Raw genomic sequence first — 15,176 nt, forward strand, 5'->3', positions numbered from 1 at the left:
CCGCTGTGGTTTTCCTTCCAGCTAGGAAAGCTTTGTATGGTTGCTCATGTAAAGCTAAGCTTGATGTGACATTAAGATTCTAGAAAATTATGCCTGGAGATGAGGAAATAAAGTGAACTCTGAGTAGCCACTAAGCCTGTATTGATTTTTATGCGTATGTTTCTCTGTCATTGTTACTGAGCTGGTGACACTGTGAAGGGCACAATTATTTATGTTCCATCAAATTAGTAAGTAAGTCAAATCCCTGACGAAATTTCAAGCAAAAAAAATGCTTTCACTTTTTGCAGGAAGTCCTTCTGACCCTTAAATTGTCTTCTTACCTCTGGAAGGGCACTTGAACATACAGAATTTCATAGAAAAACTGAAAAGCTATGCAAGAAAAATGAGATCAAAGTTCCTCGGTAGCACCCTTATAGGTAACTGAGGGTTATCTGAGCTGCTGCCATCGCAGGGACAGAGTGGATTCCATGGTGCACATTTAGGGACAGTCCTTCTAGCAAAAGCCCTTGGAGAAATGATGATTTGAGCTTGAGTTTGCACAATTTCCTGAATGGCTGGGAGGAAGGAGTGACTGTCCAGCCCAAGTCAGCAAGGATGCTCTATTGGTCAGAGGGAGGGAGATGGAAAAAGAAGAAAATCTTACTTAAATAGGCATGTTGAAATAAGATACACAGCAGGAGCAATGTCAAGGGGCTCATGGTCTCTCCAGCTGGAGGACACATAAACACAGCCTAATTTAAAAGCAAGTATCTCAGCATTCATAGGCATTCCTGACTTCTCAACATAGGGATGCACCTCTGTATTGTGACGACCAGCTAAAAATAATGTGGGAATGGAAATATTATAGAATACAAAGAAACTTAAGGGTTCCGTTTTGCCTTTCTCCAACTTCTTTTGTCAAATCTTTGCTTGACTCAATCACTCTGTTCAAAACCCACAGTTTTCCAATGTATTTCAGCTAAAAAGTCCATTGCTGCCCTAAGGTCCCAGATGAATGCAACCAAATGGAATACAGGAAGAGTCTTCTAAGATAAATTCATAAAGATGTGCTCACAGAAGATATAAGTAAATTATATCAAGAAAAGAAAGAAGGTATCTGGAATAAAAGCTCACATCTTTACTACTATTCTAGATAATCACATTAAAAGAGAGATATGATATAAGAATCCTTTACTGAAGCATTCCTTCAATATTTAAGTAAAAGAGAACAATTTCTCTGAGCAAGTACTTTGTAGGAGGAAATTCCCTTACTTTACCCACAAAAAGAGACTTAAAAAAGGCTTTTAATCAGAGCCTTTGAAACAGGAAGGAAAGCAAGATTTTCCTCTTTTTCTTCCTTAATGTTTTTAAAAGGAAACTAGCTATTGAAATATATCAAGCGATTTCCTCTTCTTGAAACACTATTACCCTTCTGTGCATTGTGAGCAAAACAAAAATAAACGCCTTTTATCCACCCAGATTTTGCTGTGGGTAGGCAGCGCCAAGACGGACTAATCATTATGTGGTCAGGGAATCACAGCCTTGGGACTGTGTCGCATCTTACCCAAACAATTATTTTTGGGAATGGAATAATACTTTCAGGAGGCATTGGTGTGATTACCCGCCACTGGCTATTTCAGCTGCAGTGGTGAGGAGCAAGAGACAGAGCACAAAAAATGATGAGACGGTTAAAAGGGTGCAGAGCTTTGCGGAGGGTGGAGTGGCTTGAAATAGAAGGCAGGTGGCTATGAACAGATCTTGGTCCAGTTAAATGGCAGCTTGACTTCAATGTCAAATTACACAGCCACTGAAAAAATCTTTGCAGTCCAACTGGTCCTTGCTTTACTTTTGCCAGCTTGTTTAACTACCCACTGGGAACTGGATAATAGCATCTATTTTTGTGGAAAGCAACAGTGTTTTTTTGGTCATGTGTGTTGTTTTTATTTCACAGCACAACACTGCAATTTATGAACACGAAACCCATAGAAAATTCTCAGAATGAAGGACTGTATGGTACGTTATCATTTAACCCCTGTTTTTCATTTTCATTGGATTTATTAGTGTCCCCAGCTGCAGTGTTAAATGACTCTGAAAGTAGAGCAATTAATCCAAAATCCTATTTGTTTTAATCTAACACTGTCGACTAGTTTTAGGTTTGCAGTCAAGAGAAAAAAATGTTTGTTAAGCTCTACAGCACTAGCTAATGTCTAAAGACAATCCTCTGAAAAGGTGCAAAGATGTTTTATCGCAGCACTATAGATGGGACGGAGATTTATTAGAGTACCTAATACCATTCCAGCAGACGCCTTTTGAATTATAATGAGATTATTAAAACTTTACAAATCATTATATTAAAACCTGACAAGAGTACTTTCGGAACTGGAGCATCTTGGTGTCGTCGCTAATGATGCATTACCTGTGATAAGGCTTCGGTAGAATTACTAAGTAAAAATTGGTTATAAAAGTATAAAATATATTAATATTTATTTCAGTACCTGCTATAAGTTCAAGGATAATAGGTTTATATGCATCAGAACAGTCGAATGATCGTATTTATATCAGCATTAGAAAGATGTTCGTCTGCTGCAAAGTTTAATTAATTTTCACAGATAGTTAATTTTCTGTTTCATTATCAGCTCCCTAAATTTGAAAGACAAATAATTTATAAACAAACAGAAACTTCAGAGAGGAGTATTTTTAGAGCAAACTGAAGATAAATAGCAGGAGTGAAGTACTAATACGAATGATATATTGTAGAGGGTTTTGATTGATAACTTACGCATTGTAGAGCACTGACTGAAAAGAAACAGATTGTTTACTGTTAGCCCCAACCCATTTTCAGGTAACAAATGGCTCTGGTCTTTACCAATCAAATAATGGCTGTAATGCCTTTAGACATCAGTGAATGAGGAATGTGCAGGCTCACAGTGTCCTCCTATGGGTGACCTGATCCTTTAAGGACAACATTCCTGCCCTTCTCCCCTTCCCAGCAAGAAGAAAGTTTAAGCAGCTACTTACCATGATGTACGACGCCCTTCAACCCATGGATAATGGGATCCAGTGCAGAATTGTCCCTCTGACTGACCTACATGCAAAGGATACAGGATTGGTTACATCTATTCTGGCATCAGACAGAACAGTCTCAGTTTAATCTTCTGAAGAGAGGAAAAAAAAGATGTTATCTAACAAGCTGCTTAGTTCTTGCACGTACAACGGCTCCTCACCAAATGCCAAAGATACACGGTGTAATCAAATGAAGTAAGGAAGGTTAAACCAGAAGAAGGCATTTTCTGAATTCATTAAAACATTAGCAGCATTATTACCCAGCAAAGAGATCTAAAAGCAGAGATCTGGTATCTCTCTGGCAGATTCTCCTTTCCTAGAGGTAAACTGCTGTAATAAACAGAAGTTACCCAAGAAGAGTACACCAGTACAGGGATGAATTTGGTGCCACCGCTGCTATCAGTAAAGCTGGACCCTGATCAGCCATAACAGCTGGGCCCTGACATCATGTTACTGCTCATCTACTTGCAACACTGCCGAGGCATTTACAACCAGTAATGCATTTTTTAATTCCTTTTTTAACTGTTTGCATTTTCAGAGGCTTTGAAGGAATAACTTACAATGTCTGTAACGTGTCCCATTACCTAAAGTAATTTCTAATTTACTTCTGTGAAGTAAATTCAGCACATACCTCATTCGGGTAGTACTTCTGCTCTTATTTTTTGCCCCCAGTCAGTATCAGAAACCTGAGCACCATTATTGGACAGATTGCTCCCAATGAGGAAACAAATCAACTGCAAAATGGCTCCTGTGCTTTCCTGCTTGCCCATGATCTCACATTGAGAGGAAAAACAGAGTTTAATCACTTTCTGTCCAGATTTTGACATATGAAGGAAGGAGTGGAGCTAGAAGAAGAAAAACTACAAGAGGAACTTGTGCCCAGCAGGGAACAAGCATTCAGTGTGAAGCACAGAACTGGCCCGGAGCGTGGCTGTAGGATCAGGGCATCACTGACTGCAGCACATACAAAAATGTGTTACTGTAAGAAAAGCACAAGTACGGTTTTTCCCATTCTTTCCCTCACTGCTAATAATAAATCCTAGAAGTGTCATTATCTTTTTAGCCAACTGCATTAGGAAGAACAAACAAGCAAAAAAAAAAAAAGCCTCCAAACCAGCACACCCCAACTTTCTTCTGTTTATTTGGCCTTTGAAATACTCTGCTGTGTTCACGACACATTCTTGTGTTCGTTTCCAAACAAAAAGGTTTGTTTTCTTTTGGTGTTTTAAATGGAAATTGAAGATCCTTTTCTCATCACAGTACTTCTGTGCTCACAACGATCAGGTAGGGCAAGATCTGCAATAAAATTATGAAAGCAGCAGCAGTAGCTTTGAAATATATACAGCTTAGATGTTACTGGCAATAATATTATTAGGCCCAAAGGCTGTAAGCTCTTTGAAGCATGAACTTTTATATGCCCAAAGGGGTGCTCTGTACACTTTGGACTCTGTATAAATAATAATCACAGTACACTGAACCCAATGACCCACTTTGTAGGTTCTGTCTGGCTTCTGGCAAATCAACAGTAAACACTTTAAAAATGCAGAGCTGTTGGAAGACACGTTCTTGCATCTTTTCCATTTATTCGGGTTTCTCCAAGCCTCAGCCACCAACAAAATAGAGAAAGCAGCAGTGGATCTGAACAATGCTTCATTTAATGCTGTTTAACTGTACGTTGTACAGAGTTTTATTTTGTTTGCTTTGTTTTCATCTCTCATGACAGCTACCACCAGTTCAAAGAAAGCAAATAGATGGAAAGAAACCTAAAGGTTAAAATCGTTCCTTTTGGGATTTTCTGTCAAAGTAGATCAATTCTTAACCTCAACCTTGGCAGCACCCCTCTAATCTGCTGAGGTGGTGTGCCTGTATAGATCTAAGCAATCTTTTGGATAACATACTCTGCAAATATGTTGTGCTCTCCAATAGCATGAAATCGAGAGTCACATTACTTCTCTGGGGGTGGGAAAGCATATGCTGCATGCATCTGTAATCATGTTTTCTCTGAGGGTATGGGGAGTGGGATCTCACGTTTCTCTAAGACTCCCAGGCAAACAAGTGCCACTCGGGGAGAAAGCAGTTCAGACCTGCTTGGGATGTATTCTTGTTTTCCTTGCAGATGCTTTTCTCCCTTTTTTAACCTTTACTTACGCACTGCTCTCCCACACCTCGCTACAGCCTTTTCAGGATCTTGGCAAGGCCATTCGAAAAGTGCTAAAAAGTTTCCTCATTTTATGGAATGGTTCAGGCTTCAGAGCAAAACTTTTCTTACATCTTTTTTTCCTCAAGATCTGAAAAGAACATTCCTTGGATTTCCTTTTCTTTTTTTTCCCTATCTATCTGTGTTCATAGAAATAAAAAAAGCAGGGTTTTGAAACCCAGAATGTCAAACTCTATCCCAAGTGCTGTATGTCTGTGGTTTAACTGGCCTGGAGCTACCATGCTGGTTGAGATCAGAGATCCAGCCCATACAAGGATCCTGTCTCTGAAAACAGCTGAGACATAAAAGGAAGGCGAAGGAAAAAGAAGGAAAAAAAAGAACAAGTCTACTACCACCATTTTTTTTTCCCCCACAAATAATGTGTTAAGGCAGTGTATTTTTTATTTTCTTGTGAATAGATTCTAAAGGACAGCATGGATTAATAGGACAGATGGAAAAGCTACCTGAAATTGCCCTAAGATACTCCCAGCACCACTACCACTAATGTTGTTTCCTGAAGATGATGCATTCATTCAAAACAAACACTCTATAGGTCTGCAGTAAACAGAATAAATAATGATTGCTTGCATTATTTGTAATAACAATGCCCGTAATCCTCTTCAGCAGAAATAAATAGGTAACTCTCATGCTAAGTGCAGGGGAAAATAAACATGGGAATATCATTAAGCACTTTCCTGTGCTAAGAGAGCTCTCCCCACAGGGTAAATACGGGATGAAGATGACACGAGGAAGCCCAGACTCCTTGTTTATCATACCCTTTGGGTGACTCCGATACCTGGTGCACATGTCATTCTGGTAGAACAAACAGCTCACTGTTAAGGCAATGAATAAAACAAGCACTTGCAATGTAGGAAAAGGTCGTGCACAAGTGACCCCATTCTGCAGTCATAAAACAGAGACGTTCTTCGAGCAAAGGCATGGTGGAAATCATTACCCTAGACAGGCTGCATTTACTTACAGCTCCTGCACCTAATGTGGGCACTGAAAAATGATTCATTCCTCAGTTAACAACAAGGTTGATCAGTCACGAACTCTATTGACAAGAGCGTTAACACCTTTCAGCAGCACGACCCGCCGTCCCCTGCTCGCTGCTCCCAGAGCTGGCAGGGCAGGAGCAGAAGCAGGCCAGGAGCTGGGCACTTCCTCAGGATAATGCTATCGATACCCAAAGAAGAAAGGCCCAGGGAAAGTGCAGAGCAGGAATGTGACAAGACAGGGGGCTGGTGATGCTAGCATGGTGTAAAGCCACAGCATGTGGGAATAGACTTTGCAGGGCAAGGTACTACCACAGAAAGCCCCACAGTACTGAGCTCACTGTGGGTTAAAAAGAAATAAAAAAACCAACCCCGACAACAAACACATGGGGAAAAAAACCCCACAAAACAAACCAGCAACAAAGACAGTTCGCATTCTCTATCACTCTTTCCCTGTTAGGAAGCTGATGCTCACTGCTCATCTGATTATGCTACAAAACAAACCCAGAAAGTATTGAAGTCTCTGATTTCACAAAAAAACCTGTGACCACGTGTTATACAATTTGAAATGTGTGCTAAATTCCTAGGTGAACCGCAGCCTGTCTTAACGCTGGAAGCAGTTCAATCAAGCAGGAAAAACAAATGTCAGGCAAAAATGTGGAGTTTACAACGACTTAAGGAGAAACAATGAATAAATAAAAATCAGAGGAACCTCCAACTGAGCACTGAGGCAGTTAAAAGGCCACATGGCTACCCTAGATCTGGCTTTAGAGAGCTCTGTCCAGAAGGAAAGACTCCCTCCAACTCCCCCCACTCCCCATTACTTTGGGAGCCTCTCCAAAACCAGGTTACCTTCCCACCACGCAATGCACTGTAGGCCGAGCAAGCAAAGCTCTCTAATGATCACTGGTACCTTGCAAAAAAGTAGGTGAATACTAATAGCCTGAACAGCTCAGAAGTCAGGAATACGATGTTCAGTTAAACATATACTTAAATGGGTCTACTGGATTGAAGAAAAGCGTGTGGGGGAAAAAAGAACAGAAGAAAAACCTTCCATTCTAAATGATATGAAATACAAATTTCTCTCTCATTTCCAACGAAAAAAAAATATCTGGCATTTAGACTTATTAAACTGTCATAAATTTGCAGCAACTGCTTTCAAGCTCATTAAATGGGTTCACAGACAGTACTGCAAAGCATCTCAAAGCAAAGGAAAACGCCATAGCCGGCTATATTGAAAGGTGAAATGACATGCATTTTGTGCGAGTCAGAGGAAAATGAATGGCAACAATTTTGTGATACACTACCTGAGCCTTTCCCCTCAGAATAGTGATATAATTTACTTTTCTCTCCCACTGCAACATTTGGCCCTTGACTTGGAAACTAAATCTTCAATCTATCAAGCCTTACCCATCTGCTAAGTAAAATGGCCAAGACAATCTGCATGCCTTGAATTCGATATAGCCAGCTGCTCCCAGAGCGCAGTGGCATTAACATCCAGAGACCATCCTCTTGTGCTGTAAAGGATGGCGTCTGCCAAGGATGAATGACTGCATACTTAACAGTGGCAGCTGAAGCCAGTGACAATGGCTGACACGGAGAGATGCCAATGTGTCAAATTCTACTTTCAATTACAATGGTGAAAGTCAGGGGCAATATTCCCCCTCATTGCATGCCTTCAGCTCCCATTCAGCTCATGGTTAAGATGTGCAGCTCGCTAGTCAAATACTCATGTCTCTGAACACACTGTACAAACAGCTAAGGAAAAAAGAAAAAACAAAGAAAACTAGTATAAATTAACTGGGTTGCAGAGATTAAATTGTCCTGTGAGGTTTCAGGACAATCAACATGGTTAAACAACTTATTCCCTTATCGGCATGGTACTATTGGACAGATGCCAGTCCTCAACCTCTGTGCCACCATACCTGATTTTCACTGGATAGAGCAGAAATGTGTAGAATTCCAGTAATGCAAACATTATCTCACACAGCGTGTACATATTTTATCATCACAGCAATAGAATTCCAAAGAATTCAAGATAGTCACCGTCAAAAGAAATGTTTCTCAAAAGGAAGATACTCGGCATATTGCTGGTGAAAATCTTCATATTCTTTCTTGCCTCTGGGGTCAAATTATTTTAGAGCCAGCTAATAGGCTGAGTACTCCTAGTTCTTCTGAACAATCACGCCTTATCCCTGCATTGGTCTGCAGCAGTAAAAAGGATACACATCCTGGCTTAGTGGAACGCACCCTTTTGCTCTGCATACAGCCCATTGTCTCACCTCTCTCCGCTCTCCCTTTTGAAGTCCACATTGTAAAATCTGGCCATGGATAAATATTTAATTTCTCAGATACTTTTGAATAAGAGGAAGTGAAATATTTCAGATGGGTCTGGAATGTGGATGAGCTGATATACAAGAGTTTACATGTACTTTGCTTTGAAATGCAGTGGGAAATATTTATTAGGACTTTTTCTGGGAGAAATGATGGGTGAAAAGGGATAGAGGACAAAGCTGCAGCACGCTGAGCTATCCGTGGAGGCAAGAAAATGCCTACAGAGCTCCCAGCACAATGACAGGGTAGATTTGGTGCTCTCAATTTTTCACTCTCACAGGCACCAAATGATCCAAAAACGATCCATTCCTGCTCCTCCACAGATGATATTTTCTTCCATTCAGCCCTCTCTCCCATATGCTACGATTGCGCATCTCCCGTAAGAGTTGATGCAAAAGGACAAACCTGGCCGAGAGCCCACAGCCTCATGGAGGTGAGCTGGGAGCCAGAAAGCATCTGCTGCGTAACGAGTGAACTGCCCAAAGTGTGTCCTGCAGAATGTCTTCATAAGGGAAAAACATGAAATGGAAGCAGCCCCCTTAATACTTCAAACTGCTGGTCATGTGTAAAATCAGAGAGAAAACAGGTATCCAGGCAAGATGTGACACTGAACCTTATGCAGGCACATGCACTATTTCACACAGACAGTGCCATGACCTTTGATTTTTTTTTTTTTTAATGTGTATTAGAGCTGTGTTTGCCTTTGCCCACAGCAACTGATTTCAGGATCAGTGATCTGAAGGCAAATTCTGTTGGGTTAAATCTGGGTTTTGGCTTTCAGGTGTTAATAACCCTGATGTGAATGAAAATATACTGAAGATACAGAGGTGCAGATGCTGGCAGAGGGGATGTTGCTGGATGTTTCATTGACTGTGTTGTTTGAAAAGAGGTGGGGGGGGGAAGTTAATGAGTCTTACAATGATTATTTTAAATAGAATAATGGGTGCGCATTGATCCTTCTAGCTAATTCCACTTTGAATAATACATCATTCTGACTGAAAGCTTGCTAGTGATGTATTAACTTCATATTTCAGCACAGCTTTGGAGGGTGTCTACAGTGAGATATTAACTAGCAGTGCCAAAGAGAAAGCTGCACTTCAGAAAAAAAAGAAAAAAAAAGAAGTCCAAAATGGCTTTAAAAGCTATTGAGCTGACTTTGGGGTCAGGTGTTCTGGCTGCCCCCCATCTTCGTTTGAGTGCAACTCAGCCACTTGTGATGGATGCAACCACAGCTCCTCTTGACCTCAGCTGGCTTTGAACCAGCTGCATGTGGTCCCGAGGGAGTTTCAGACATCCTTGGACAAGGATGGGACAAACCAGGCTGTAGATTAGCAGCGTATGTTTTCTCTGTCCTCTCACTACTCAGATGCTAAGTCAGTTTTGCTCAGCTCAGTTTATGCTCTGCTTGTGCTTGCTGGGTTTCTTAGCTAGCAGGCAGAAGCACTGACCAGGTTTTGCAGTGACTGGTAGGCGCACCTGGCTGAGCAATGCTTACAGCCTGCCCCCAACATTACCTCCATTCACTACCACAAGGGCTGCAACACCCAGGATGGTAAAAAGACAGCCAGCAATGCATCTTCCTTTCTTTTTCTAAGCCACTCACCCACCTATTTTGACTCACACCAGAGATAAGGTAGACTTGTAGGCATTAATTTCACCAAAGCATTCCTGCACTTCAAAAGCACAACGCAGCTAATTTACTTTAAGTGAATAGAACATTCAATTAACAAATTGTTAAAAGATCTTAATAAGCATATATCCAAGAAAAAAGCAAAACAAAACAAAAACCAAAAGATACGTGCAGCCCAAAAGCACAATCTGATTAAGAGCAATAGAATATTGAAGACACAAAGCTCTATAAAAGACAAAAATGTAATTGCAGCACAGAGGCAAGACAGCTTCAGCAGCAGATTCTCAAAGCCAAGAAAGCTTGATTGATAGACTGTACCATCTGCAGCTGCGCAAAAAAAATGGCAAGAGTGGCTGTAAGTTTATTTAAAGCAATTTTGGTGCACCGAGCCTACTTGTTCTCCTCTGAGAAAATAATATGATTTCTTCGTAGAGCATGTAAGTCTACTTATTTAAGCAGTAGTGTGCAAGATCTCTCAATCCTACCAGCAGTTCAGCTGGAAAAATGACACACCGGGGGGTAACATTTTATCAGGATGGAGCCTATTTCATAAAAACTGCCATCAGTTATAAACTGCTCTCACCATCCGAGTTAAAGAAAAAAAAAAAAAGTTAAAAAAAAAAAGTTTGGTCTGCTTTAGAGTTCCCCCAACCTGCCCAGTTTATAGGAGTTCTTAGGTAACAAAATAATAATCACTGCGACCTAAAGGAAGGAAGAAAATGGAATGGTGTCATGAAACAAGCATCAGGAGCGCTACAAGCCAGATCAGCATGCAGCACCCACTCCTTGGGAAATAGCTTCACACGTTTGGAAGGGCTCTGCTCAGAACTGTGGAACCAAGGTGGGCAGATAGATAGCCGGCATTGCCTTCTGCCCCTGGCTTGAGTCTGGGAGAAACGTGCAAATGTGAAAAAAAATATATGTTCAGTTTTGTTTTACCCCTCTGAAAATAAAACAACAAATCCCGGTTGGCTACACAAGAAAATAAAATATGCTGGGCAAAATGTGTAGAGTGGAAGGGAAGACGCTCAGATGGACATTTCTAATGCCAGCACTTTGCAGGAGCCTGTAATATAATTGCTCCAGCTAAGCTTGCCTCGGACGCAGCAGAGATTTCCAGTCCTTTTCCTCTCTTCCAGCCACCAAAGGATTTTGGTGACTGAGGTCACAGCAATCTCCCCTTTAAAATGAAGAAAAGGATTTGTCTCAGCCTCCCAACATCTCTCTTTCATTCTACATGAAAAGTGCCCATTTTCCTCTCTCTCGGTGTTGCCCTCAGCTCATTTCCCCATGACTGCAGCAGCAGCTCTCTCCAGCCCGCCAGCGCCAGATGACTCAAGCCGGCATCTATGAGTCACAAACACAAAGGATGCAGAAATGTCAATTAAGTTACACAGCCACTTCCCCAATGACAACCACACCTCAGTTCACAATTAGATTAGAAAACCAGTGAAAACAAATTGTTGTAGGGCAGAATTTTTATCTCCTGCTCGGAAGCACGGAACTCCACCGTGGTTCGCTTGTCGCTCCTTTTGGCTCAATTTAAGTAGGCTGGTGTGATCTGATCCCTGAAACTCATGCAGGAGCTACAACAAATTTCCTTTCCTACATCTAACGAAGCTGTGGGCTGGGAGTCTTTGTGGTGTGAGAACCCAATTTTAGACCAGTGGTGATCATTAATAGCTTTCCGGCATAGGAGAAGAAGTGAGTCTGTCAACTATAATATAGTTTTGTTCCCTCTGAAGCGAGTTGTTTGTTTTTTTTTTTCCTCATCTTATGCAAATTTTCAATGCCTTTTAACTTTGTGCAGATGCGTGCAGCTTTTCAAAATGCCAGGCCCTCGTTCCGTTCAGTACTGGCGGTACCCAAGGTGGAAAGCTCATCCTCAGCATTTCTCTCACACCTCCGCTCTCATTTCTGAGCCACCTCCCTCTCCCATCGCCCACCTGCCACATCCTCCTCGCTCCTTCTTCCCACCCGGGGAGCTGTTTCTGTCTCCTCCAACATTACCTCTTCCCAAACTGTTCCAGATCACCCCCTCAAGATTCCTCACACGGTTCTGCCATCTCTCCTTTCCTCTTCCTGCACCATCGAGAAATCCCTGTGTCTCTTCCCAGATATCTTTGCATAGAGGACATGCAGCAGCCTGGTCAGCAAACGGGCTAGGCCCAAGGAAACTAGGATTGCAGCAAAAAGGGCACAGTGCCCACCTGTAGGGCTGCCAAGGGCACCTCTGCTGGAGGGCAGGAGGTGGAGGTGCACCCAGAGATATTCCTGAGCCATGGTGGGTGCCAGCAGCAGAACCCCAAGGGGAAGCAGTCCTCCCCTTAATCTTCTTTCAACCACTGAACTAAGAATGGCAGGATGTGGCCCTCACTTTTCATCTCAGCTGCTTCTACGCTACTCATGTTCCTGAAGCATCAGAAGTATAGCTCAGAAAACCCATCTTATTTCACTGGTGTTACACTACACACAACAGCGAGGATCATATGTCAAGCTGTTTGTTTTTCACTTGGTTAGAATGACCCAACAACTTATTCGGTTCCTTACAAAAACATTTCAACAAGTACCATGGCTTGTGCTGAGAGGAAATGGGGAAATTATTGTGAAGAGGAAAAAAAAAGCACTTGGAATACAAGTGCATTAAAAGCCCGGGAAACACTGAGTTTGTGGCAGCAGTTTCTTCCTCTTGAAATACAAAGAAACACAAAAACTAACATGACATGTACACTTGTTTCAAGATGTTCTACATTTCAGCAGTGGCAAAGTGAATGCTGTTCAATCATGGCGAGTAGGTGAGTCTTAAAGCCACAGAACTCCTCAGGATGCTCTACCCTTCATGCCTCCGCTCCACGGGCTCCTTACAGCTTTGTGGAGCTTCTGCCAAGCGTGACCCAGCTGTGGAGGGGGGTCCTCATGCTCTGCCTCTGATCAGAGAGCCCTCCTCCTGCACAGGAAGAAGCTTCAAAATTGCCAGGATCTCAAATTCTCAGGTAAAGGTTTGAGAGAAGAAATAAAATCCAAGTGAATGTAATTTAAAACAAAACTTAAAACGTGGTTAGAACAAAGGGTGCTCCTTTCACAAGTTGAGTCTGACCCAGAGTGATGGAGAAGCTTCCTGCAGGCGGACATACACAGGAATGCTCTCAGGAAGTCTTCATCTCCTCTCTTCTCCCATACTCTCTAAGTCTGCTTGTCAGAGCACTCACCTTTTATTTTTAGATATTTACTTTCCTCGGGGCTTTATCTCCTGAGTGTCCACAGGCCATGCATGCTGGCCACCATCCTAATACCAACACTGTGAGCAGCCAGCTGGGCTGCCCGACTCCCAGCACACGCTTCAGTCATGATCCCAGTTTTGGTACCTACCTCTAGAAAAAAAACCTCATCTCTCTTCTCAAAATGTGTCAGGATGTACAGTCCTTTGACGGCACCACCATCATATGATGACCTACTCTCATCCTAGGACACAACTGCATTTGTACTCTATGTTTGAATTTATGGGGGACGGACAGACGGACGGACAGCAAGCATTTAAACATATGACATGTTAAGGAAGGCATAATAAATCTTCTATTTTTAACATAAAAACCTGGTTATATGCCTCAATGCAAAACAAGCAGACGTCAGAAGAAAGTCGGTCTCTCCTAAAAGGCAGACAAAGGCCGGGCACTTATGACATGAATGCAGCATTAAAAAAATTGTTTCTGACACAAGAACAGCTGACAGAGATAATCTCCGCAGCTCAGCATGAATTTATACAGCCTTTCAGCAACTCTATTAGACAGGTGTGGTAGCAGCCAGCTGTACTGCAGGCACAAAGCAAGTTTCTGCAGAACCTGAGTGCCCATATGGCCCCACAGCACTTCGAGGCGGTGCCACCTGCCCAGGCATCACCCCCTTCTCCCACTGCCATCTGTCCATGGAGAAGTATCCAGACCTTCTTGAGAAGCAGAGCAAAGCAGGACTTGATAACAAGTACAGACTCAGAAATGATGATGTCTTCATCCGCAACAGGGAGACCATCAAACAGCTCCACCTGGACAGGTGTAGCAGCCAGCTCTGCTCTGGCCTTTAATTCTCTGCCCAAGTTATGAGAAGAGGCAAGTCTAGCCACAAGGCAGGGAGGGCTGTGTGCTATTATGGAAGGCAAGTGTGTTAGTTGAAATATCATATGTCTCTGTAGGTACGTGGAGCAGCAGAAGGAACTAGTTTGCTTAGCTGTATCACTGGTAGTGAGTTGGTAAAAGGAGAGCATCCCCAAAGATTCACCTGAAGTTTCATATGACTAGTATGCATGCTGGGGGAGTTTTATACACTGCCTGTTTGTCTGATATGCTCCTGCCTCCCATGAAATGCAGCAGGATAGAAAAGCATGTGTTTGTAGCAGCTTAGAGGCAAAATGCAGAAATAAATTCTTTGAAAAGTGATGGATGTAGTCTGATCATGTTTCACACAAGAGCAATTCAAATTACATGAGTTGTTTTTATAGGATCGAGATATGATAAAGAAGGTTTGCAAAGTGGCAACGGAGGTGAGGGGAGGAGTAAGAAAACTTTATGTTGGCTGCTACTAATATACGGGCATGTAGATGGTACCCTACAAATCACAGATGAAACACACAAAGCTTCACTGTTCGGGCTATGGAGCTATGCTTTCTAATCAACCCTTACCCATACAGCTGCTTTTAAATATTGACCTGGTGGCATGATCCTGAGGGAGAATATTTATCACAAGGGGTGATTTAATTCAATCATCCCAATTCCTGCATAATGAGATCCTATTTCTCCTAGACCCCAGAAAGCAGTAACTTAAGCGAAGCTTACAGATCAGCTAATATATTTACAGCCTTAAAATAACACGAGACACTATAAAATACACTGAGATTCAAAGTTAATCTGTTTTAGCAATATTCTTGCAGCAAGCAAAGATGAATTTTACGCTGAAAAAAATCCATTCTATCCAAAGCAAGACTGAG

General features: G+C 42.0%; 1 protein-coding gene across 1 annotated transcript in view; it reads right to left on the reverse strand.

Moving 5' to 3' along the window:
• PTPRG (protein tyrosine phosphatase receptor type G) overlaps window positions 1–15,176 on the reverse strand; it is a 379,786-nt gene that overhangs the window by 102,097 nt on the left and 262,513 nt on the right. Inside the window, exon 7 of the mRNA XM_072347365.1 lies at window positions 2,998–3,064. Coding sequence (XP_072203466.1) covers window positions 2,998–3,064 — 67 coding nt within the window. The remainder of the gene's footprint in view (window positions 1–2,997; window positions 3,065–15,176) is intronic.

Source organism: Excalfactoria chinensis, chromosome 12, assembly GCF_039878825.1.
Source record: "Excalfactoria chinensis isolate bCotChi1 chromosome 12, bCotChi1.hap2, whole genome shotgun sequence".
Taxonomy (NCBI): domain Eukaryota; kingdom Metazoa; phylum Chordata; class Aves; order Galliformes; family Phasianidae; genus Excalfactoria; species Excalfactoria chinensis.